At 54.2% G+C, this 23,952-nt stretch overlaps 1 protein-coding gene across 5 annotated transcripts in view; it reads right to left on the reverse strand.

The window, feature by feature from the left end:
* Positions 1-23,952, reverse strand: part of KIRREL1 (kirre like nephrin family adhesion molecule 1) — a 97,246-nt gene that overhangs the window by 14,617 nt on the left and 58,677 nt on the right. For 3 of the 5 annotated variants that reach the window (XM_060297711.1, XM_030842281.2, XM_030842280.2), the window contains exons 2-3: positions 3,046-3,195; positions 1,079-1,228 (exon numbers count right to left, since the gene is read on the reverse strand). In XM_060297711.1, the coding sequence (XP_060153694.1) occupies positions 1,079-1,228; positions 3,046-3,064 (169 nt within the window). In that variant the 5' untranslated portion in view covers positions 3,065-3,195. Of the gene's footprint in view, positions 1-1,078; positions 1,229-3,045; positions 3,196-15,968; positions 16,020-23,952 lie in introns of those variants that run through there. The other 2 variants (XM_060297700.1, XM_060297705.1) reach the window with 2 other exon arrangements.

Genomic DNA, 23,952 nt, shown 5'->3' on the forward strand with positions numbered 1-23,952 from the left:
ATCCCTCCTGGGGGCGTCCCCCACTTCAATGATTTCAGGGTTGGGGAGAGAAAATAGAGGGAGCAGGACAGATCAAGTGGAGGCAGGAAAAAAGAAAGGGACAGAGTGGACGACAAAGAGGAAGAAAGAGGGTCACAGGCAGACAGAGCCAGGCCGGAGGCAAGCAGAGCAGAGGCAGAGGCCCAGCCCGAGCACCAGAGCTTGAGGGAGACAGAAAGACTGATGGAGCTGGAGGTACCGCCAGGGAGGGGAAGGCACGGAACAGAGGAGGCGAAGGCGTGTCAGAGCTGGCCTCCTTCCGTACTGCGCGCAGGAGAGAATCCCCTCATTATGCAAATGGCCCTGGGTGTTGCCATAGAGGGACATCTGTTCTGTATCCCGTGGGCAGCAGCCGGGGGGTGGGGGGCTCGGCTTCCGAGACGAACCCTCCTCCAGCAGCTCCTGCAGACTCAGCCAGGACCCCTGCCCGCCCCGTCCCCGCACCCCGCTCTCAGCCCTCAAAGCCCCGTCCTGCTTCCCTGCTCCCTGAGGAGGGCTCTAGGTGAAGCAGGGAAGAAGGGGTGTGCGCTGAGCGGGGAAAGGAGGGAGCGAAGGGAAGAGGGGCTGAGTTCAAGGAAAAGGAGCCGAGGGGGTAGTTTCTGGGGCTCCGAGGCAGCTGAGAGGGAGAGGAAGGGAGAAGCTTCCAACAAGCCATCTGCCAGGAGAGGCCCGGTCCCCATGGTCAACATGCCCCCACTCTGGTGGGGAAAGCTTTGTATCCAGAAGGCTGAGCCCCGTCCCTGCGTGGCCTGGGCACAGGCAGGGGCAGGGAGGATGCCAGAGCTCACACAGTCCACGTGTCCAGCAGTGGGTGCCCACATGCCCATTTTTTCCTCTTCTATCTGAACTTGGCTTCGGAAGAAGTTTAAAGGATTTGGGGAGGGAAAGCTAGGGAGACAGTGGGGGCAGACATGAGGCCAGGAATAGAGAGGGAGAAGCTGGGAAATAAAAGAGGAAATTGGAGAAGGGGGGACAGCCAGGATGCCAAGAGACAGAGACAGGAGGCTGGGGGGCCCTGCAGGATGTCGGGGGTTATTACTGAGCACGGTGAGTTTCGCTCGCCGGGAGCGCAGGGCGGCCTCCGTGGCCTGGCACTCGTAAGAGGCGTCGTCAGAGAGCTCGGCATCTGTGATCTCCAGGTTGTACTGCCCGGCGTCTGCAGAGCCCACGACCCGGTACCGTGGCCAGGCTGCAGGAACAGAAAGGGCGAGCCCAGGTGAGCCCAGCCCTAACCTGGGGATCGACCTGGACCACCCTGCCCCACAAGGGTGCCTCCTCTCCCCACGTCAGGGTCCGCATCCCATTCCAGGGCCAGCACTCCTCCCTCCACCCTCTCCTGGGACCCCCCCCAGGGGCCCTTGACGAGGAAGAGGTCCTCATGCAGACACTGTGACGTCACAACCTCCTACAGTGAGGATGCGAGCCACAAAGCAGGAGGAGTGATGGGGGAGAGCAGAAGGGGGAGATGAGCAGAAGCAGATGAAATCTCCGAAGCTGTTTGCAGACAAATGTCTCTCATAATAATAGGAAAGAGAGAGGAAAAAAAAAAAAAAAAAAAGGCAGACAGCAGGGAGAAAAGGAGAGAAAGAGGGGAGGGTGTGTGGGCGTTAAGAAATATAGGCCATCGCAGCTCAGACATGAGCTCACCAGGGCCAGAGGGAAGCCCAAGGCAGGCTAAGGTCTCACCACCACTCGCCTAGGGAGGGATGCACGAGGCAGGGTCCTGCCAGCTCCCTGAAGGAGCCCCGAAACCAAGAGTCCCGTCCCCTGCAGAAGCCACGCCTCTGGCCTCTGCAATCCAGTCTCCCTCGCCCTCCGTCCTCCAGGCTCTTGCCCACCCCCTCACACTCTGTTCTCCTCTCTCGTGGTCCCCACCATCAGCTCCCTCCCACCATCTCCCTCTGTCCAGAGGCTATCGATTCTTTTCACTCCGTATCTATTGATCCCTCTCTCTCTCCCTGTTTCTTTCTCTTTCTATCATCAATAGGTCCGCCAGCCCCATCTCCTTCCTTCATACAGATGGCTCTATACAGACAAATTTCCCCTACCTGGTCTAATACACGGAACCCACAGCAAATAGTCTCAAACCCTGGACGACAACAAGAATAAAAATACACCATCCCTCCCTACTTTCACCATTACCCCGCTTTACAGTGGGCAATGTGTTTTCACAAAGCATATTCTCTCATTGGGTTCAAAACTCGCAAACGCATTTACAAGGCAGGCAGACCCACGGCTATTATGCCTGTTTGACCCAGTAGTAAACTAAGGCCCAGAGAGGTGAAGTGGCTTTCCTAAGGTCACCCAGCTGGGAGGAGGCAGAGGCAGGTCTTGACTCCCCATCCACTCCGCCAGGCGGCCTTTCCAAAAGTATCTTTACTTGTTTTGGAATATAGGAGGGTTTCCCCACCCCAGCACATTATGTTTGTTTCCGCAGGGGCTCCATAGTGCTTCATAAAGGCTTGATGAATGAATAAATACAGTGCTCAGGCTGATAGTAAAATGAATTTGTGACCACTGAGAGGACATTGCCTGGGCATGGGGCAGGAGAGAGGCTGGAGCAAAGCCAGCCTGGCATGGAACATAGGACATAGAAGTTACTGTGTCCTCCCCCTGCAAGAGCAGGGGGGCTCTGGAGTCTCCCAGCACCTCCTGCCTCACCTGGCTGCCTGCAGCTCCCCTTGTGGTGTCTGTCTGTCTGAAGCTCTCTTATGTAAAGGTCTCTTGGTTTCTCTTGATCTCTCAGGCTTCCCGTTGGCCTTTCACGAGCCAGTCCACAGCCAGGAGGAAAGGCAGAGCTGTGGGTTTTGGAAAGCAGTGGAGACAGAGCTCGAGAGGAGAGGCAGGGAGACTGACTCACACAGAAATGGGAGAGGGGAGGCTAGAGCACAGAGAAGAAACGTGGTGAGGAACGAAGGGATGTTGGGTCCAGGAGTCTCTGTTGGTGGGGGAGGGATGAAAAGATGGGGTAGTCTGGACGCTTGGCTGGCTGCATGGCCCACTCACCTTTGAGGCCCTGGCCCATGCCCAGCGCCAGCCCATCCTTGGTCCATTGCACGATCCCCGAGTAGTTGAGCAGCACGCAGGGGAGCACGGCCCGCTGTCCAGCCACCACAGTCTGGTCGGCTGGCTCCTGGCTGAAGCGGGTCTGGGTCCCTGGCAAGGCCAAAGCGGTACTGGGTAAGGAGATGAGTGAGGACAGAGGGCTCCACTAAGAGGCCGAGCCTCCCAGGCTTCCACTCCCACCCTGCACCGGGCCCGAGAGAGACAGCTGAAGGCTGGGAAGGTGGACCCTCCAGCCCCCGTCCCACTTCACCCTCAACCCCTTCCCTCCAAGATGCCGTGTGCTCGCCCTGGATTGCTTCCTCCCTCCGTGGCCCATGGGAATGGGTTTCAGGAACTGAAGTACTCAGCAGGCAGAGAAAGTGGTGCAGTGTTACGGAAAGGCCTTAGAGACCAGGCTAGTCCAACCCTCTCATTTTACAGACGAGGACACTGAGGCCCAGAGAGGACGCTCACTTTCCCAAGGACGCCCAGTGAGTTAAGGACAGAGCAGGGATAAATCCTGAGCCTCGCTCCCCTGCCCCCAGCCCCCTGTCAATGGGTGACACCTTCATAACACATGCTGTGGTGATGCCACGGTCCCCCACGATTCCTGAGACAAGAATATACCACCGTACCCCTACTTGGACTTGTGTACGTGGCCAACGTGAGGTCGCGCATGTGTGTACAACTATGCCAGGTACAGTTCCCCCTTGAACACATCAGGTACATAAAGGCAGGTTCTACGGGACAGGCACGTCCACATGTACGCATATAAGCTCCCTGGATGACGATGAATCCTAAACAAAGTAGCTCTGAACCCACTTCTTGCACACTTTCCCCATTCCGTGTGTTCACCCCTTGCTCCCAAGCTCCGAGGGCATGAGTGCATACACACGGATACACCTGCTCACGCCCAGCCTCCCGCCCCGTGGGAGCTGACAGGCCACGTGACTTTGTTCCGCTCTCCCTCTGGCTGCGGGAGCTACACATGGCTGCCCACTGGCAGCTCGGCCGGGAGCATTTGATCAGAGAACTGCAGAGTAATTGCCTTTAATTGTGGAGCCTAAATGGAGCAGGGAATTGGATTGCGGGTTTCTTCTCCCCCCACTGCTCCCACCCACCCACTCCAGCCAACGCTGGTCAGCCCGGTGGTGGGGCAGTCCTGGCACCATGCTGTGACCATCAGCTTCCCGCGCTGGGCCCCAGGAAATGGAGGGGCTGCGGGACAGCACAGGGAGAGGTCTGGGGCTTCCCATGCACGTCCCCAATCTGTCACACACTGTAACCCAAATCAGTTTTGCCCGGAACTCTGGGGACTCCTCCCCCTTCTTTCCCTCCTCAGCTCCCAAGTCTTTGCAGAGACCACAGTTCCCAGATCCAACTCTTCCCAAACCCAGCTTTGCAAAATCTCTCTGATCCTCCATCACTCCCGTGTGTAAGCAAACAGAACTGTCCCCCCGCCATTCCAAGACCTCCCTCTAAGACACCAAAATCAGGACCCTCGTCTTCTCATCGCCTCCCTTCTTCTTTTTCCTCCTCCAGCTCCATCTCTCCCCTTCTTTCCAAACCTGCCTCACATTCCCTTCACCCAGGAAGCCCTCCTAGGTTGATCTTTACCTCCAGCTTGTCCCATCTTTCAGCCCTGCTGTCACAGTTCTATCCATGGCATTTCCTGTCTCACGCTATCAGTCTATGCCCACGCTTTTGTTTGCCATGGGGTAGAAGGCAGCTGGTGGGTGACGGTGTTTGCCCTATCTGTTTCACTAGAATGGGAACCTCTCCTCAAGGCCAAGGGCCATGCTGTCTTTTCACTCTGAACCTCCCTGGACATTCGACAACGGGATTGGTAGTTGCACATAAAGAGGACTGAGAGAGGGGGCGCAGATAGGAGTGGACTGATGCAAGCATATGGTTTAATACAAAGGGGCAGCCTCTTTTGGTTAAGTGTGCAAATCCAGCTCTTTGGGTTTGCAGGGGGTCAAGAAGTTAGAAACAGCAGCTCCCCAACTCTGCTGACCTGACGGCCCATCCATGTCTTCTAAAGGAAAGGAAAAGGCTCACCCTTATTTCCTGGGATTAGGGTGGCAGGAGCTGAGATCCTGGGGGAGGGGTGGGTCAGGTGAGTAAGCCGGCATTACTAATTCAGGCATTGCCCTCATTATTATTCAAATTTATTCATACCATTGCGCATTTCTCTACTGCAGCTACAGGCTGCGAACTCTCCACACTCACGTTTCTCCTTCCCACAGCCCCCGGAGCCCAAGTCAAGGGCTTGCGAGTAGAGTGGCCTGTGAGCCCTGGCTCAGAGATGGAATTTATATTCACAGCTTTTCTGCGTGGGGCCTGGACACCCTGGTGTCCTGTTGAAGTCTCCCGAGGACAGTGAGAAGCTGGTTCCATCCACTGGGAGCGAGGAGGCAGCTCATCCCGCAGCAGGATGGAGTCAGAGTCAGCGATGGGCATCTTGCTGGAGGGAGGGGTGGTGTGACCTTGGGCTGTCACTGTCCCATCCCAGCCTCCTCCGTGTGCTCGCCTGTACCTGTGACAAGTCTAGACTAAGTATTGCAAACTCCCTTTTAAGAGCAGAGGTTTAGGAAACAGACTTAGGTTTGCATAGTGCCTCTGCCACTTCCTACCAGTATGACCATGGCCGAGTTACTCTCTAAGCCTCTTTCTCCTTACTGGTAAACTGGGGGATGATGACGCTTACCTGGACTGCTGAAGAGTTAAATGGGATGAGCTGGATGACATGCCTGGTACATTCCCTTGCCTGTGCCCACGGAATGGTAGCTACGACCCTATTTATCCTGGGCAGTTAGATAATCAGAGGGACCGGTGGAAACATGAGCAATGACATGACAAAGAAGGTATCTGTCGTCCTGCGGATTTTGAAATAGGTGCCTCTTGGCATAGGCCTGGTTGAAGCAACTTGGAGACGGGGGAATGGAAGCAATAACCCAGAAGAGAGTCCAGAGAGGAGGGGAAGCAAGGGGTCTCAGGAATTTAACGTGATGGAAAGGCCGTGTAGATCCTGAGCCTGCAAAAGAGGTAAGCAATGTTGGTTGGCCCCAAAACAGCCCCTGCAGCCAAGACAGTATCCGAGAGAGAGGCCAGATGCCACGGGTTGTCCTGACCTGGATCAAGATTAAGAGGAAGCCCCAAGCCTGCCATGGCCAAGTCCCACTCTCCCTATTTTGCCCACTCCAGGCTTTTCTCCTTGTCTCCAGGTCCCTACACAGGCCTTTCCTGGACAGAACACTGCTCCCCCCCTTTCCCTTGGGATTCAAATAGTCACCTCCTCTGTGAAGTCCTCCTTGCTTGCCTGCATGCCCTCAGAGCTCTCTGTACTCACTTCCCACCTCTGCTATAGTAGGTCCACGCTGCATTGCCCACCCCTGCCCAGCCCAGGGGAAACTCCTTGCGTCTGGACTGTGTCACTCAAAGCACCAGTCCCATCACCCAGCACAGGGCCTGGCTGCCAGGCCCACAGCAGGTGTTGCGAATATGTCTGTGGATTGATGGAGTGAGAGTGAGCAAATGCTTGAGTGAACAGTCCTGCCTGCGCAACCCCATCGAGGGAAGGAGGCAAAACGCCCCGTTCCCCGGGTCAGGCTCACAGACCGCGGTAAAGGCAGACAGGGCAGGAGAGTGGAGGGGCGGGAAAGGGCTCTCCCTGCTGGCGGGGGAGGAACGGTGCTGGGGGCACTCCTGGGAGGCTCCCTGAAGGAGGGAGTGTGGAGCAGAGCTGGGACAGGTAGGGGGGAAACAGAACTCTGGAAGTTTCTGGTGCAGTGATGGGTATGGGTGAAGAGGGGATACGGGGATTGCTGAGAAAGAGAGCCTAGAAAGTGAGCCATGAGTGCAGGCATCTGACAGGCACAACAGGAAGGGCAGAGGTGGCGTTACCAATGCAAAGGGTACATGTCAAGAAGGCACCAGGAACCATCATCAGTGATCTTACAAGAACACACACAAATCAGAGAACACACACATGCCTCAGAGGTCCCGGTGGCCTGGGCCTTCCACCGGCCATGACGTCTGCGACACCTGTGACACGGAGCAGAGTCTGCATTGGAACTGGGGGGTAGGGGTGGTGGTGAAATGTCAGCCCCATCCCTGTACCCACACCCCACTTCCAGGAAATAAAACCAGGGCAAACCAAAATGCAGGGGACTGGCTGGATGTGGGATGGGACGCGGGAAGAGCCTGAACACAAACAGAATGGTGACAAAAGACCAGCCTCCAAAGCAGCAGCGGCAGCACTGAATCAGCAGCCTTGCCTCCCTGGCAACTCCAGTCTGGGGCGAGTGCAAATCCGCGTGTGTGTTTTTAAGTGAATTCCCGCCTGCTTTCATCCTGCTGCCTCCCTGTCTTCAGACACCATCACAGATGTTAGTGAGCTCTCAAGCAGCCATTGTGAAGGCAGACAGAGAAGAAGTGTGCTGTACACAGCCGCACGGAGACTCACACACTTACAGACTGATGGGGAGGCTGGCAGAGGCGCCAATGACACCGGGAAGCGGAGACAAAGACAGACCACGCAGAGGGAGAGTGAAAGAGAGAAAGGAGACTGGAGGAGAAGCAGGAAGGGAAGAGGAGATCTCAGAAAGAGGCCAGGAAAGAAAAAGACACAGGCCCAGGGCAGAGAAACAGAGAGAAAAGCACTGGGAAAGGCCCGGTGATACAAAGACGCCCAGGCGCCACAGAGACCCAGGCCAAGGCAGGAAGGTGATGGTGAATGTGGCCACAGGGGGCCAGGACCTCATCTCCAGCTCGGTTCCGTCCTTCAGACGTGTTGCCAGAAGGCTGGGGGGTCTCAGACTCCAGATGGGTGCCATGGGGTGGGGCCTCTGGGCTCCTCCCCTATTTCCCACCAGCTTCCCCCCAGCCCTCCTTCCTTCTAGGTTAACCCTGGCCCTCACCATCCCACCCCAAAACACAAAGCTCGTCTGGCCTCCACCTTGGAATGGTTCCCTCCCCTCTTCTTATTCCGCATTGTTTGGGCTTCTGGTTATAGCACTGATCACAGCCTGCCTTGGATTAAAAGTTACTCATGTGTGTGCGTTTCTGTCTTTCCCGGTCTCCTGGGAGCCCCTGGAGAACAGAGTTGCTTGGATTTACCTTTCTTGTCCCTTCAGTCCCAGCAATGTTCCTTAATAATGCTAACTCCCAATTAGAAGATGCTGACTATGTACTGGGCACCAGTGCAGATGTCTTAGAGACACCGTTTCCATCATTATAATCCAGGGCACAGTGGCGGTTATGGTCTCCATGTTACAGTAAAGGGAAATAAGACTCAGACAGGAAGTGGCAGAGATAGTGCTCTAGGCACTGTGCTGTGCTGTAGGAATATCCAAGAAGTATTTCCTGAATACACTGGACTCATGGCCTCCACCCCAGAGAACTTCTGGTGCCCCCAAGCTCTGCGCCCATCTGCTACTTCTGATCTCCACTCTATACTCAGACTTGCATCTTCACTGTGTTTACCTCCTGGGAGGGCGCTGCTCCCTCCTGAGATCTGGGGCCGGCCTGTACCCTATAGCCACGCAGGACTTGCCCCACACGCTGCAACCAACCATCGGAGAAGGCTTGATGTAAATATTCCTACATGAAGGGAGAGTGGTTCCAAAGGCTGGCAGGACCATCAGTGGCACCTAAAGAGGTTTTCAGTCAATCGCAAATGCCACCTTTAAGCCGCCAACGCCCACCAGTAGAAGTGGTAGCAATAATATAGCCTCTGCTTGTGAAGCACCGGACATTGTGCCAAGTACCTCACGAAGACTAGTTCACTTAATGTACACAACAACATGATGAGGTAGGTACCATTAGTATCCCTAATAAGGACCTAAGGTTCAGAGAGATAAGCAGCTTCCTCCCAGGCACACAGCTGGTAAGTGTCGGGGCCTGTAAGCAAGGCGACGGGCCGGAACACCTGGCTCCCCTGGAATGCCATCTCGCCAGCGTGGCTACTGCTGCCTTCCACCTCTCACCACCCCCTGGGCCTCTTAGCTCAGACTCTGGCCATTGTGCAAACTGGGGCCTCTCTGTCTCCCCTCGACGCTGTCCCCTCACTAGGACAGCCTCTCCTCGTCTCTCAGCATCACCCCCCTCTCCTTCCCAACGCTGATCTTCCTGGGGTGACACTGCCTTCCAGCTCTGCTTGCTCTCCTACTCCCTGCTCCATCCTCAGCACAGCACAGGAGAGGCCACCTATCCCCATCTCTGTGTGTGAACACATCTCCTGTTCCTGCTGGGCCTATCCCCAGGGTTGGGGACTAGGTTCCCACAAAGGCCTGGTGAGGACAGAGAGGTTGAATCCCATTTTTGACTGAGAACTAGGAATTGACCTCTACATCTATCGTAGAGAGGCTGGGAATGCTTACAGATTCTCAGACACAGCTGTGGAGTTCTTGTGGACACATATGTACCACAGCACATAAGCACACGTTCACTGGTGCACGCGTACACACGCACACACACACACACACACACAGTCTTTTGCATCTTTGCATTCAAGTACAAGTTTCTGCACCCATGTCTTGGCACATGTACCTTGATGGTCGTGTTCCCGGAGCCTTGCCTGCTATGCCAGCTGGGAACAAGAGAGGGAGTGGAGGCAAACACAGGAGATGCCAAGGAAGCCAGGCTGCAGGAGACAGGGGTGGTGGAGGCCGAGCCCTGTCTCCCCGGATTTATCAAATGAGAAGTAATGAACCCCCTGGGCCGGAGCAGTCCCCATGCTCTCCACTCCAGATCGCTGCTGGTTCAAAGGGAAGACTTTGATTCGCACCGACAGCTTTCAGATGGAACTAAATCTCTCCACACTCTACTGTTCCTTCTTCCACTCTCCCTCCCTCTCTCTGCCCTCACATCTTCGCTCTCCCACCCTCCCCCAAGAGCTTCTCCCCCACTACCCCAGCCATCCCCTTCCTGCTCTATGAAAAATACAACAGCCAGAGAGGGCCCCTCCTGTCCATTGGATTCTCTCACGGAGAAAAGAGGATTGCAATTCTCTGGGCTGGGCCAGCAAAGGGGAAAGGAGAGGAGGAAGGGAGATTTGCACTTTTGATAGAGGAGGCAGGGGAGAAGGGAGGAAGGGAGATTGGGGTGGGGCGGGGGGGGCGGGGGGGTGGGAGGAACGAACTGGCTGGGGCGGGCAGAATGAGGACGAGGACAGGAGAGAAAGGCAGAGACCCCGGCTGCCCACAGCAGAGACATAGAGGCAGAGAGAGAAGCAGGTTCAGAGCCCTTAGACCAGAAGCTGCCAGAAGGGAAGTACCACGCCTGCCCAGCCGACTGGTCATGAGGGGTGTGGGTCTGCTGACTCTGCCTTATACAGAGCCCAGCCCAGAATCCAAAAGTGTCCAAATGCGATGTGACCTAGAGACTGTAAGCCCCTCCTCTGAGAGGTCAGGGGTCAGGGGTCAGAAAGCTGCACCGACTTGCTCCCAGCAGATAAGCTCAGGCTTGGCTGTGAGTAGAGGTCTGTGATATGGACATCAGACGAACACCCCAGAGACAAGTTCCTCAACATTCAAGGACTATTACGGCCCCCACTCTGCTGCCCACCAGCATTTACCACACCAAAGTATCTCACAGTGTGAAGTGAAAAAGACACAGTGGGCAGCAGGGGCCTCAGAAGCGGACACCTCGGCTCCACTGGCCCACCTACCTTCACCCCCTTCCCACTTTTGGTCCTTTCTCAACCCAGGAGGCCAAAGCCGTAGGCAGGAGAAGCAGTCTCTCCCCCCTCCCCACAAACTGCTTGGCCAAGCCACCCCGATGTCCATCTCCAAGGCTGGGGTATGGTAGGGACAGCTGAAGGGGAACCTTTCCAGGGACCAGATGGGCTTTTACAAGTGGCCACAATCTGGCCTGGTTTCCTCGCATTGAACAGACCAGAGAGGCTGGCTGCAGAGGCCGGCCGTGGGGCTCTGGTATTCATAGTGACAGGGCACAGGAGTCCATTGGTCTGCGCCAGTGTGTTACTCACCGAAAGAGGCAAGAACAGAACCCTGAAAGAGGCCAGGGCAACTGGCCCAGCACCACCTGGCAGCAGAGACAAGAGCACTCCGGGCCGGAAGTCAAGAGGCGTGGGCTTATCTGGTCCCGGCTCTGCCCCACCCAGCTGCGTGACCGTGGGGGGCATCACTTCACTTCTCTGGGTCTCAGCTTCCTTAAACCGTAATGAGAGGGGCTGAAGTACTAGGCACGGAAGGACCTTTCTGGCTCTGATGTTCTCACATTCTACTGCATCTCCTGCTTTCCTGGGGCCTCAGCCAGACCTTGCTGACACTCCCAAGAACTCAGCCCCGTACCGCAGACAGTGCGAGAGCTGGTGTACCTGGGGCCATCCTGGCATTTCCTTCCAGCAGGACTGTAGAGGGAGGGCTGCAGGTTTATGACACTAAGACAGCAGCTGAGAGAACCCACAGGATGCATCCAGCAGCGGAAAGAAAGGCCATTCTTTGATTTCCTCTGTAAGGAACTCCCCATCAGAGTTCCTTGCGTCCCCTTCCACTAGGTTCATGGTGGAAAAAAAGAGGATAGAGGGCAGGCAATCCTGAGTCTCCAAAGTGACCTGCCAGCCCAGACCCACTCACAAGGACGCTGAGCTCCTGGACTAAAAAAGACAGGCAGGTGCAGCTGGAAACGCTCCCTCCACCCTGCCCCATTTGGGCCTCCAGCCCCCTCTGCGCTGCCAGCGGGAGGCACCGGGGCCAGACCTGATCTGACAACTTTATGCAAATGTGCCCTGGCAGGGGACCCTGAGAGTGTTTTATGGGAAGGACGATGGCATTGTGAGACAAAGTGGGGTTGGCTGGAGCAGGTATGACAGGCAGGAGGAGAAAGGGGGGTGGCAGGGATGGTGGACAGTTCTGCTGAAAAACTGAATTTCCATCTGGCTTCAGTGGGCAAGGGAAGGGCAGTGCGGGGAGAGGAGGCAGGTGGCCGGCAAGGACTTAGTTCAGATAAGAGACAGAGGATAAGAGGAAAGACAGCAAAAGATGAAGAGAGAGAGGGAAGGAGAAGAGAGAGCAGGACAGTCACAAAGTCAGAGGAGGCTGAAGGAGACAGAGCAAGGCCCCAGAGGGCTAGGGTCAGGAGGCAGGAAAGGAAGGAGACCAAATGGAGGAGGGGCCCAAACGCCTGGCTCTCCAGCAGTCCTCAAGTCCTAAAAGGCAGGACGCTGAAAGAGATGGCCCAACGTGCAAAGACAAAATGAGAATAGAGAAAAGGGTGGGGAGAGGGAGTCAGACAGAAAAAAAGAGAGCGAAGCAGACGATGAGAAAGCTGGTGGCAGGAAGAGTGACAAAGAGGCTGTCAAAGAGTGGGTTTTTTTTTTTTTTTTTTTGCAATACGCGGGCCTCTCACTGTTGTGGCCTCTCCCGTTGCAGAGCACAGGCTCCGGACGCGCAGGCTCAGCGGTCATGGCTCACGGGCCCAGCCGCTCCGCGGCATGTGGGATCTTCCCAGACTGGGGCACGAACCCGTGTCCCCTGCATCGGCAGGCGGACTCTCAACCACTGCGCCAGCAGGGAAGCCCACTGTAAAAGATTGCTTTAAGGGAAGGAGGGAAGGAAGGAAGGAAGGAAGGAAGGAAGGAAGGGCTGAAGCGACACTGGTATAAAAGGGACAGAGGGGGGATGGGGGTGGGGAGGAAGGAACAGCAAGAAAGAAGCTATGGAGAAGGCAGGGACGATGGATACAAATGGGGAGTGAGAGTCAGGAAAAGAAGTACTGGGACCATCTGGGAGCGGAAAGCGAGGATGAAGATAAGGACACAGGAGGAGGAGGAAAGAAATCGGAGAAGGGCAGGGGGCAGCACAGCTTTGGGGGCTGTGCAGGCAGGTGGGCGGGGAGATCTGGGGTGGATCATCTCCCTAGGGCCTCATGGGAAGGTCTTGAGCATTTAGGTCAAAGGAAAGGAGTGAAATCCTTGAGAAATGGAAGGGATTTTTGAAAGGATTAGCCAAGGCTGGGGAGGAGGAGAGGATGAGGTGGGCTGTATCTGAGGTAATTCCTAAGGCAGCCGAGGGCAAGGCCCTGGTGTCTCCCCACAAATGAAGTGGGGCCCAGGTAGCTGCTGCCCCTCGTCTCCTTCCCACAGGCGCCCCGGGGCGGCTAGTGCATCCTCGGCCCAGGCAGCAGTGTGCCCACCAGGAAGGTGACCAATGTGCCACTCCTCAGCCCCCCGCCACCCTGCCTTTCCCCAGGCAAACAAAAAGTTCATCCTGGGGTCTGACCACATTCCCCCTTCCGACAGTGCAAACCTCCCCTCTGGCTCCTCCTCAGGCAGATGGGCGCAGGCACCCTGCAAGTTCTGCTCTGAAAGCTCCCTCAGCTGGCTTTAACATTCTTAGTTACCATGCTATGAATATGGCTTCAGAGTACAATCTGAGAGTAGAGAGAACTGTACCCCTGAGAGCCCCCAGCAGGCTCAAAGCCCAGGAAGAAATGCAGGCTGTTCTCCAGACCCTGTCCATAGAGGTCTCCTGGCACTTTTAGGAACAGTCTCCAGACTAAAGAGCCTTAACTCTGAGAAATCCAGAAAGGTGCGGGCTGGGGCAGCAGAAAGGAGGGCATTCTCTCTTTTCCGCTGAAACCAAAAGAGCCGGCAGGAAATCCGGGTCTTCTGAGGCCTGACAGGAGCTCTTAGGAACACTCCTCCGTTTCAAAGTTTAATCAGCTTTGTTATATGTCTGCATCACCTCAGACCCCTGTTCACCTCAAAATAAAGGGGAAAGAAAGGAAGGAAGGAAGCGAGGGAGGGAGGGAGGAAGGAAAGAAAGAAAGAGAAAGGAAAGAAAAGAAAAGAAAGAAAGAAAGAAAGGAAGGGAGGAAGGAAGGAAGGAAGGAAGGAGGGAAGGAAGGAAGGAAGGAAGGAAGGAAGGAAGAAAGAAAGAAAGAAAGAAAGGAAGAAAGGAAGAAAGGAAGAAAGAAAGAAAGAGAAATAGCAGCAGATCAGATCCAGGTGTTAGATCTTAATATCCTTCCAGAGTCAGGAACCCTTCATCACAGATGACTTTGCAGATTTCTCTAGGACTTCCAGATGGACCATCTGACTCTATGAGCCAGGTGAGCAACTAATTTGGGAAGGCATGGGGCTCTGATGAGTGCTCTCAACGTTGGCCCTGGCTCTGCACTAGTGCCTCTGAGAAAGTCTGCCTTGGCAGACATGCTCCACGACCCCAGGCCCCATCACCGAGCCCTCCTTACAAACCCCCAGAACAGACATTAATGGCTGTGACCCCTGGGGGAGCAGATTTTTTAATTCATATAAGAACTATCTAATAGCACCTGGCAGTGAGCTCCTGTCACTAAAAGTGTTCAAGATAAGGGTGGATGACCACCAGACGGCAATGTTCCAGAAGGCCCTGGGTGATACTGAAGATCCCTTTCAATTCTGGTGCTTTATGATTCTATTCACACACCTCATATATTTTCTTCTTACTTTGGACACACACCTAACAAATAATCAATTTATAACAGTTTGATCAAGGTGGACTGAAATGGTTTGCAGAACTAAAGTTTAAAGGAAGGAATATCTGAACAGAGCCATCTACAGGGAAAAGAACAGTTCAAAAAACTGTCTAGGCTGGCAGTCAAGGATATAAATAAGACTTTGGTCCCATGGCAATTAATCAGGAAACTTCAACGTTTCGTGTAGTTTGAGACCTGTAGTTTCATCTGTGGCTATACTGTATTTTGTTCTGGCTTGTAAACTCCTTGAGGCAACAGATGTGATCTTAGCTGTGTGTCTCCCAAAGTGACTAGTACAGAAGTGCTTTGCACACAACAGGTGCTCAGTAAATGTTTGTCATTTGATTCTCTGAATTAATGGATAAGGCACCTGCACCCAGAGAAAGTCAAGTCAATTCAACATTCATTCATTCATGTAACAAATATTTTTTGAGTGTCTACTACAAACCAGGCACTGTCCTGGGCTCTGGGATGTGAAGTGAACAAGACAGACCTGGTCCTGCCACCACCCAGCTTACAGTCTGGTGGACACACTCGCATATCCGGGCAGTATGGCATGATGAGAGTCCTGATGGAGTGATGTGGAGGAAAGGGCATTACATCAATGGATAGACTGCATTTTTTTCACATGTCTGACTTCCACCCTGGTCTTCCCTTGGGCCGAGACCCCTATCTTGTTGGACTTTGTTAGCTCTCGGTCCTTTCTACATCATACAAGTTAAACACTGGACACCTTGCTTGGCACACAGTAGGTATCCGATAAATACACATTTACTGATTAGAACTGCCTTGAGCCTTGAAGACAAGAAGGATTTCAACAGCCAGAGAGCTGGGGGACAGGGCATTGGAGACAAAGGGAACTGCATGAACCAAGACATGGAGACATAAAAGACCAGCAAGCAGTTGGAAGTGGCTGGAATTCAGGCACATAAAGAAGTTAGAACCAAGGTCATACCTCTTTAAAAATTAAACACTTTCTCCTTCTGGGCATTCCTCAGTCTCTGCCCTCCAGAAACTTCTAGGCTGCTGACAAAGACTGGATACAGACATAGAAAGAGGTCCAGATTCAGAAAGACAAAAGTGGAAGTTGGGGCTGATCCAAGCTCCACAGAGCCACCACGTGTCCACCTGGTAAGGTTCGGGGATGGGCTTAGAAGAATCAGAAGGACTAAGGCGGCCGTTCGGTGGTGTGAGGGTGTGTGTGTCCTTGTGTGCATTCCTGTGTCTAGTGAACTTGTGCGTGTGACTGCACCTCTACATACAAGTGTTGGGACGTAGCCACCAAAAGCGAGAAGGGGGCACTTTCTGCCTGTAACTAGGACATTCGAGGCTTTTCCAATTAATCTCCGTTAAAAAGATTTCCCGCAAAGGCGCTTCTAGAGGCCCCAAGTTGGGGTCACCTGGATCAATCCTGCAGAAAGTAGAAGCAGCTCCAACCGGTAGCTCCATCGATCCGTCTAACTCGGTTCATTCTGCACGTGCAAGGGGCACGGAACGTTAATTTGCTGCACGGGGCTGAGGGAGCCTGGCAGTGGAGGCTCTGTAATTAACAGCCGGAGGGGCGAGGTCTCAGTATGGCAGCATTCAATCGGCAGCGGCCGGCATAGGGCAGGAAGCACCCAGAGGTAGGTCTTCAGGGCTGATGAACGCTGGTTTCACGGTTTGCTCCTCATCTTTCCTGTTCCACCTGACTCAGTTTGCTTGTCAGCTGAAACACAAATGCCCCAAGAACAGGGGAAGCACAGGGACACCAAAACCATTCATCTAACCACTGTTGGAAGTTTACAGGATATTGATGGCGGACATGGTGCTGATGACCAATTGGGAGTCCAGGGCAAGGGTCCATGGAGAGACCTTCTCCTCAAGGCCATGCAAACTGATGTCTGTTCCTAGGACCCCAAAGCATGTGAAAGCCAGGGCAGCTCTATGGTCTTATTTCCATGAATGAGGCAGGAATTTAGCAGAAAGGGGAGAGTACCCTACATGTATACATGCCAACCACCCAATCATCTCCTAGCAGGTCTACACCTACAGCCATCCAGTGTCTGCTACACACCTACACCCATCCAGTGTCTGCTACACAGCCTTCAAATCCCTCTCCTCCAGGCAGTCTTCCCAGAGGGGTTGTAAAGAAGGTATTGATTTTCTTCTCCCATCTCTTCCAAACCAGACACTCTGGCCTGTGCCCGCATCAGCTTCTCCTACGTGCCCTTTTCAACTTTTCTACTACAAAATTTCACTGACCTGGGGACACCCAACCCTGCTCACTTGTCTCTTTGTCCTGTGTTCTGTGTCAGCCTCAGGACGGCCCAGACACCGGAGGAGATGCCAGGAGCACATCACTGATGGAGGTACGGACATTCAGGTATAGGAGAAACCTTGGAGAAAGCAGCCTGCCTCTCTGTATCTCTGATTCTTCCCTTCCCTTTCTGATCTCCCTGTGTTGCCCCCCAGGGACATGGGGAGGTGAAAAGGGGAGTCCTCTCCTTCCCCCACTTCTGTTGTCCCTGGTCTCTGCAATAACCTAATGATTTCTCATTTAGCTGCCCAGCCGTGGATGGGGAGAAGCTCCCCCTGATTGCTTGTGACACCAATCTCACAACAAATTTATCACCTCGTTTCCTGGACGAGCCAATATTCCTCCTCGATTATCTCCCTGTGAGGGGGACAGGGCGCCGTGCATTCCAACAAGCGGCTTATGCCTTCCCCGGGTATCAGAGTCAATCAAGCTCACAGCCCTGGGAAGGAAGGATGGAAGTGTGGGGTGGGAGAAGGTTCTCATGGGAGCACAGGAGGGCTCCAAGAGCAAGAAAAAGACAGGGAGGACAGTGGGGAACAGATAGAAGCCTCTGGAAACCCGGCCCTCGTCAGGTTTATGTGCAGATTCTCTGAAATGGAAGCTGGTGATGGGAGCGGTGTGACCTTTGCTCAGATAATTCTGGAACTTCCTTCTCAAGCCACTCCTGAGATCCTGGCATTTCATCCAGCCACCCCCTAAATCTTGCCATGGCGCTAACGACGGAGAGAGGAGAGTGATGGCCCTGGAGTCCAGCTATTTCAGCCTGGAATGAAACAAGGGAGGAAGAGCCACTTGCCTACCCCATGCCCCGACTCCAGCATTCCTCAGCCCCTTGCATCCCACGGAAATGACTTTTCCTAACAAAAATCACTTGCTCCTGGCTGGGCTGCCAGAAGGAGCAGGTGTCCTGTGAGGGAACGGCCCCACATGACTGATGAGGCGAGATGAAAAGAAATTTCTCCAGCCCAAGAGGCAGTGAGTTGGAGGGATGGGGCGGGAGGTTCTCTGAAGGGAATCAACAGAGAAGGAAGGGCAGAGTGAAATCAGAGCCACAGGGGACTGCTGACAGGACCCTGGAAAACGGATCAAAGGAGAAGGAGGGAGGGAGTCACGAGGAAATGTTGCTTAAGGGCAAGAGAGGAAACGAGAGGAGGCCAGAGAATCATGAGAACTCCACTGGAGACAGAGGGTCCCACATGTGTGAGCACAGAAGTGGGAGAGCCTGGGCCAGGTGGGCAGTGTACGGGGGAAGGAGGGTGGGGTGGGTGCCTATGTCAGGGAGATGGCGAGGGACAGAGACTCCCAGGACATGAGCCATGAGAGAGGACAGGAATATCAGGCCCCCCCACCCCCCAGGAAGGCAGGATGCAGGACCCCCGCCAAGAAAGGTAGAAGGAGGAACAGAAGAGGAAAGGGGGGGGGCTTCCCTGGTGGCGCAGTGGTTGGGAGTCCGCCTGCCGATGCAGGGGACACGGGTTCGTGCCCCGGTCCGGAAAGATCCCACATGCCGCGGGGTGGCTGGGCCCGTGAGCCATGGCTGCTGAGCCTGCGCGTCCAGAGCCTGTGCTCCGCAACAGGAGAGGCCACAACAGTGAGAGGTCCGCGTACCGCAAAAAAAAAAGAGGAAAGGGGAAGGGGCTGATCACCAGGAGGGGTAGCAGATGGTTGCTGTCATTAAACGGATTCCAGTAAGTCCGGGATGTCTTAGACAGCAGGGACAGGCTTGGGTAAGCAGTGGGAGGGGGGAATTTAGGAGCAGAGCCTTGGAGGAAGGAACTGACACAGGAGCCACACATCAATCTGTATGATCACACAGCATGTAACCCTCAGTTCTCCTTCAACACTAACGCCAAGAAGGAACCCCGAACCCAGCCACAACCCAACACTAATTCCAATCCAGACCTGTCCTAACAGTCATTCTAACCCCAAATCTCAACTAGAGCATGAGCTTTTTGAAGGCAACATGTCTCCAATTCCCTCAGGGCTTGGTCAGCAGAAATGATCCACAGATATTTATTGAATACGTGAACACAGAAACCAAACCTTAACCCTTGCCCTTAACAGTCACCCCTGTTTCCAGCCTGACCCCTACTGAGCACTGGTCAATCCCAAGTCCCCAGCTCTCACTATATCCCTATCCCAATCCTAAAGGCCACCATTCTTAACTACAATTTCACTTCATTAACTCTAATCTCCGTTTTTTCTGCCTCCACACCTCTGGATAGATGGTTCAAATTCATCTGGGCAAACAAAGGTAGAGACAGACAAAAGACATCAACTCAACCTGGAGGCCAAAACAAGGTGGGAACATCGCCCCTGAATTCTCAGGCTAATTCTGGATGCTTTTGGCTCTGGCCCAGCTGCCCAGAGCTTTCTGCCCCAGGGTCCGAGAAAGTGGGGACGGAGCATGCCTAGAAGGTTCGGGGCAAAAGGAACCTAATGCTTGAGACCCCAAGAAGAGTGATCGATTCAGATCTGAAGAGGCAAGAGTGAGCAGAGAGAAATGCGACAGAGAATAAGTGAATGGACTCCAGCTCAGGAGCCAGAGACCCGCTCACAGCTCCGACCTTGGGAATCCCTTGTCCAGACACAGGGTGCAGGAACCCTTCATAGGGTGCCTGTGGGAAGCCCTGCAGCAGGGAGGGTGCTGTGAAGGTGCAGAGCTGCTTCGGAGACTCTGCCTATTTGCCACCTGACTCTGGAACAGGGACAGCTCTCTCTGGGCTCTCCTCCCTCCACCGGGCAGGACTCTCCCCATCTCTCAGGACCTGTCGCTGTGGTGCCTGGGAGAGGAGCTGAGTGTTCTGCTCTGTTCTCGCTGCAGCCAAATCTGACTATGGGGACAGTGTGATGGGTGAGCTGGGTTCGAACCCACAGCTCAGGGAGTGAGACGATGGAGTTAGCCTGTCCCTCTTTCCCCAGAGGATGAAGCATCGGGTCCCCGATGTCATCTGGAACGTGCACACCTCTGAGATGTCTCTCTAACCAAGATCCTCGGGAGAGTCCTCTCCAACCATTTCTTGATATAAAGACTTCCGAGCACTGAAGCGCCTGCACAGGCTCCCCAGGTTCTGCCGAAAGCAGGATCGGAACCCCGGTGTGAGAATCCCCAGCCCTGGGTGAGACCTAGTGCCTCTGGCCAGCTGCTGCACCTGTGGGGGCCACTTTGAGGGAGGGAGTGGAAAAGCCTGCCTCTGCCTGGCTGGGGCCTCCAGGCATTTCTCAGTGACAGCCGTGGGCCTTGGAAGCCTGGGGCAGGGCAGGGAGGGAGGAGGGAGAGCGACAGTACAGAATAATAATGAAGGATTTTTAATAACTCATCAGCTACGGTGTCAGCTCAACAGCAGCGGCAGCGCAACCTGTTGGGAAAACTTTGTGAGGAATTGTCTTCCTGGTAAGTGAGAGGAGTCAGAAGGGCTGAGGGCAAGGGGAAGCGTCCTCCTCATCCCCGGCCGCTCAAAGCTTTGAGTTAGCATCCAGCCAGTGGTGCAGGATGAAGTGCAAACAAGGTCACAAAGCCCCAGGCCTGGCTCTCTGGGAGATTCCACTCCGGATCAGACCCACGGGTCACAGACAGGACTGAGAACAGGAGCAATCTATGAAGTCACTGCAGACAGAGCACAGGCAAGCCACCCTCCAGGAAAACACAGCCCCCCAACTTGCTCTCTGAAGGCAATTAGCTGCAAGGCAATTACACACTTCCCGAAGGGCTCCTTCTCTTGACCTAATAATTCACCAAGGAATTGTTTGAAGTAGGGGTGTCATCAAAGACACTGTTAGAGAAAGCCCTTCCCAATGGCCTCATTTTCCTGATGAGGACACTGAGGTCCAAAGATGTTACAAAGACAGCTGATGGCAGAGCAGGACTCCTAGAAACGAGAAATCCAGGTCTCCAAAAAATAAATATGATTTTATAAAAACAAGTTCCATATACTTTTCAAGGGCCAGCTGCTACAGAGAGGGCAGTACCCTGGGACTCCAGTGTGTCAAGGGCAGCTATCTTTTAGGTGAGAGCCATGAGGGAACTTGGGGTAACAATCATAACCATTATATGCCTTCTCTTTTCCTCAGATCACTCTAGGAAAGCTTCCTGGAAGCAGTGGCTATGGATGTGGCCTGGGAAATGGAGAGATTTCCCAAACCCTTGGAGTGATAAGTGCAAAAGGGTTCAGTGACATGGATAGAGGGGAATATTCTAGGTCTATGAAATGCCTTGGAAAGGAATGAAAAGATAAGGCTATTTATCAAACACATGTGAAAGGCACGGGGGCTGATGTGTGTGGGCTCAGAAACGTTCCAGTTCTTGGGAGGTCAAGGACCCTAAAAGCTTAGTGGCTCTGAGCAGACCACCAAAGACAAAGCAGGGTCTCCCCTCCAAGTCCATAGCAGTGAGTTAGCTACTGGAGGCCTGGCAGCCTGCAGAGAGCATCCCACCCCCCCCCATATCCCCAAAATAGAGCAGAGGGGAGGGTGGGTGTCAATCCCTCAGTTGCTTTCACTTTAGGCTGCAGTGCTGGGGGGGTGGGGACTTACACCTCTATCCCATCCAATCCCAAGAGCCCCCATAGACAGTAACATCTCTGCATCCCCAGCCCTGGCACAAAACAGTCCTTTAACCAGCATTTGATGAATGAAAAAAGAAATGTTGGGGGCTTTCTAGGAGGCGATAAATGAAGGAGAAATGCAGGTCTGGAAGCAGGGGGTGGGGTGTGACAAGGGGAGGCACCTCCATACCTGGCAGAAGGCCAAGACTGTCTCAGAAAGAGAAACGAAGGCACCAGGGAGTAGGCATGTGCTCCAGAGGAGAAGTACCGAAATGAAAGTCGGCACCCAGCCCCACGCCCGGGCTGCCAGCCGCCCCCCTACTCAGCCAGCCATTCTGCAAGATGTAAAGTGCCGTCTACACGTGATGCATTATTAACACTTCAGAAATCATATTTCACAGTCTCCTGGCTGAAGCTGGGAAATGAATTCTTCCTCCTGCTCTCCAGCAGGGGAATGATTGTTGGAACCAAATGTGACAGCAGTGACATGTGACTGGGGGCCAAAGGAGGGCATTGAGGGTGGAGGTCCCAGGTGCTCCTCCTGTGCCTGGGGCCTTGAATCAAACACTCTGGCTCCGCCCAGGCAAGGCAGCCAAGCTGACCCCTGCCTTTCCCACCTGATCAACCTTCACGAGTCCCTGGCAGAAGGCAGACAGAGGCTGTGACCCAGCCCCTCAGCCTGGGACACCGCTGAGCACCTCCTCAGGTGCAGGAGGAGTTACAGAGGGTGGAGGATACTGCAGTCTGATGAGAGAGGCAAGTTCTCAGGATGGACACACAGGGGCAGATCTAGAAGGACGACGGGCCCTAAGTCACTACTGCAGGAGCTACACGGAAGAGGATGGCAATGGAGCACGTTGAGGAAGGAGAGCAATGAGGACCTGGGACGAGTGTTCTGGGTCGGATGAGAGGCCTCTAGGCAGGTCCAGATATGGAAAAGAGAACCATGTTGACAAACAGGGAGGTGTTTTGCCCGACTGGGCTGGAAGGAAAGGAGCGGGCAGGATGGGGGCAGTGGGAGGAGTATGTCCTCGGCAGAAAGGAGGAAGCAGGCGGTGAGCTGCATCCTGTCCTCACTGGGAATCACCAGCCATGAAACAGGGAGGGAAGAGGGAGGTGAGGGAGAGTCCTGCCTGCAAAGACCAGTGTCTACTCATCAGTAAGAAATCAGAGGGCCTCACGTGGCAGACGTGGAAGAGGAGAAGCTGCCAAAGTCACTGCCATCCCCATCCCAGGACCCAGCCTGCTCTTCCTGGAGGGTGCTGGGCTTGTGTCCGTGTGCTCCGTTAGCAGTGCAGGTGGCTTGTAATTAGGCATGGGGAACAGACGAACCGATTTTCAATTAAAACCTTATCTACAGGGTGCAAAGATATAAAGGCGGGTGGGTTTGATTCTTTTCTAAGCCAGCCTTCAATATTTGCAGTAACTGGAAGGAGACGAAAGGAAGGCGCCCAGGCAGCCCTGGCGACATATAAATTCTGCTCATAATTACATGACTTTCAACACCACGAGATGCCAATAACATATTTGCAAGGCACACAAATTAATGGCGTGTTGGCATTCCCTAGGAGGTGCTTGGATGGCCAGGGCACCGGGAGGGGCTGCCGCTCTGGCCAAAAGGTTGGAGGAGCCCAGGTTGCTGATGCAAACTCCTCCTCGGTTCTTCCTCAAAGCTGTCTACTCTTCAGGTCCCCCAGACCAGCCAGTTTCTCCTCTTGGAACCCCCAACTCTGTTAGGGTCGCAGACGTAAAGGAAAAGAAACACAACTTAAAGCTGTGTTTCTTCCAGAAGGAAGTGGACGAGGGCCTAAGGGTAGCAAGGCACACGGAGCTGCAGAGCTGTGAACAGCTGCTGGGGACGACAGCAAATGTCAGGCTCTTGGACCTCAGGAAAGGCTCCCTCCCCTCCCCGAGTGTGGTCCCTTCCCTAGCTCCCACCTTTTTCAGGTGGGCCAGCAATAGGCTAGGCAGCCCCAAGCTCCCTCCTTCTTTTTCATCTAGAGGGGAAGGCAGATGGCGCCATGGCAAGTTCTTGGGGCTTCAGTTCCATCGAGTGGCAGCTCTGCCTCCCGGAGCCCGTTTCATCAGTGGTCAAACAGGGATACTGGATGGGCCGGGAAAGGGGGCAGCAAGACAGCCCAAAGAAATGAGTCTGACGATGCAACATGAAGTCCTCTAGGAAAGGAAGGTCCCCTTGTGTGCCCCCCATCGCACCCCACCCCCCCACCCACAGTTTAGGCAGTAAACTTGTCAGGATGAGGAACTTCATCTTCCCCATCTCTCTCTCTCTTGTTTCAATATTCCCCAGCACAGGCTGCTCTGCAGGAGTGGATACTCCATAAAATAAATATTTATTGAATTGAACAGAATGGAGGAAGATAAGATGACGAGGGACTCTCACAGCCATTTGGTGGGGGCAGGTTTTAGTAGAGGGAGTAGCAAAAAGTGCATCAGCTGGAAATCAGAAGAATTGGCTTGAACTCCAGCTCTGCCATTTACAACCAGGGAGACGGTGGTGGGGCCAGCACTCCTCTCCAGGCC

The sequence above is a fragment of the Globicephala melas genome, chromosome 1 (genome assembly GCF_963455315.2).
Source record: "Globicephala melas chromosome 1, mGloMel1.2, whole genome shotgun sequence".
In the NCBI taxonomy this organism is placed as follows: Eukaryota; Metazoa; Chordata; class Mammalia; order Artiodactyla; family Delphinidae; genus Globicephala; species Globicephala melas.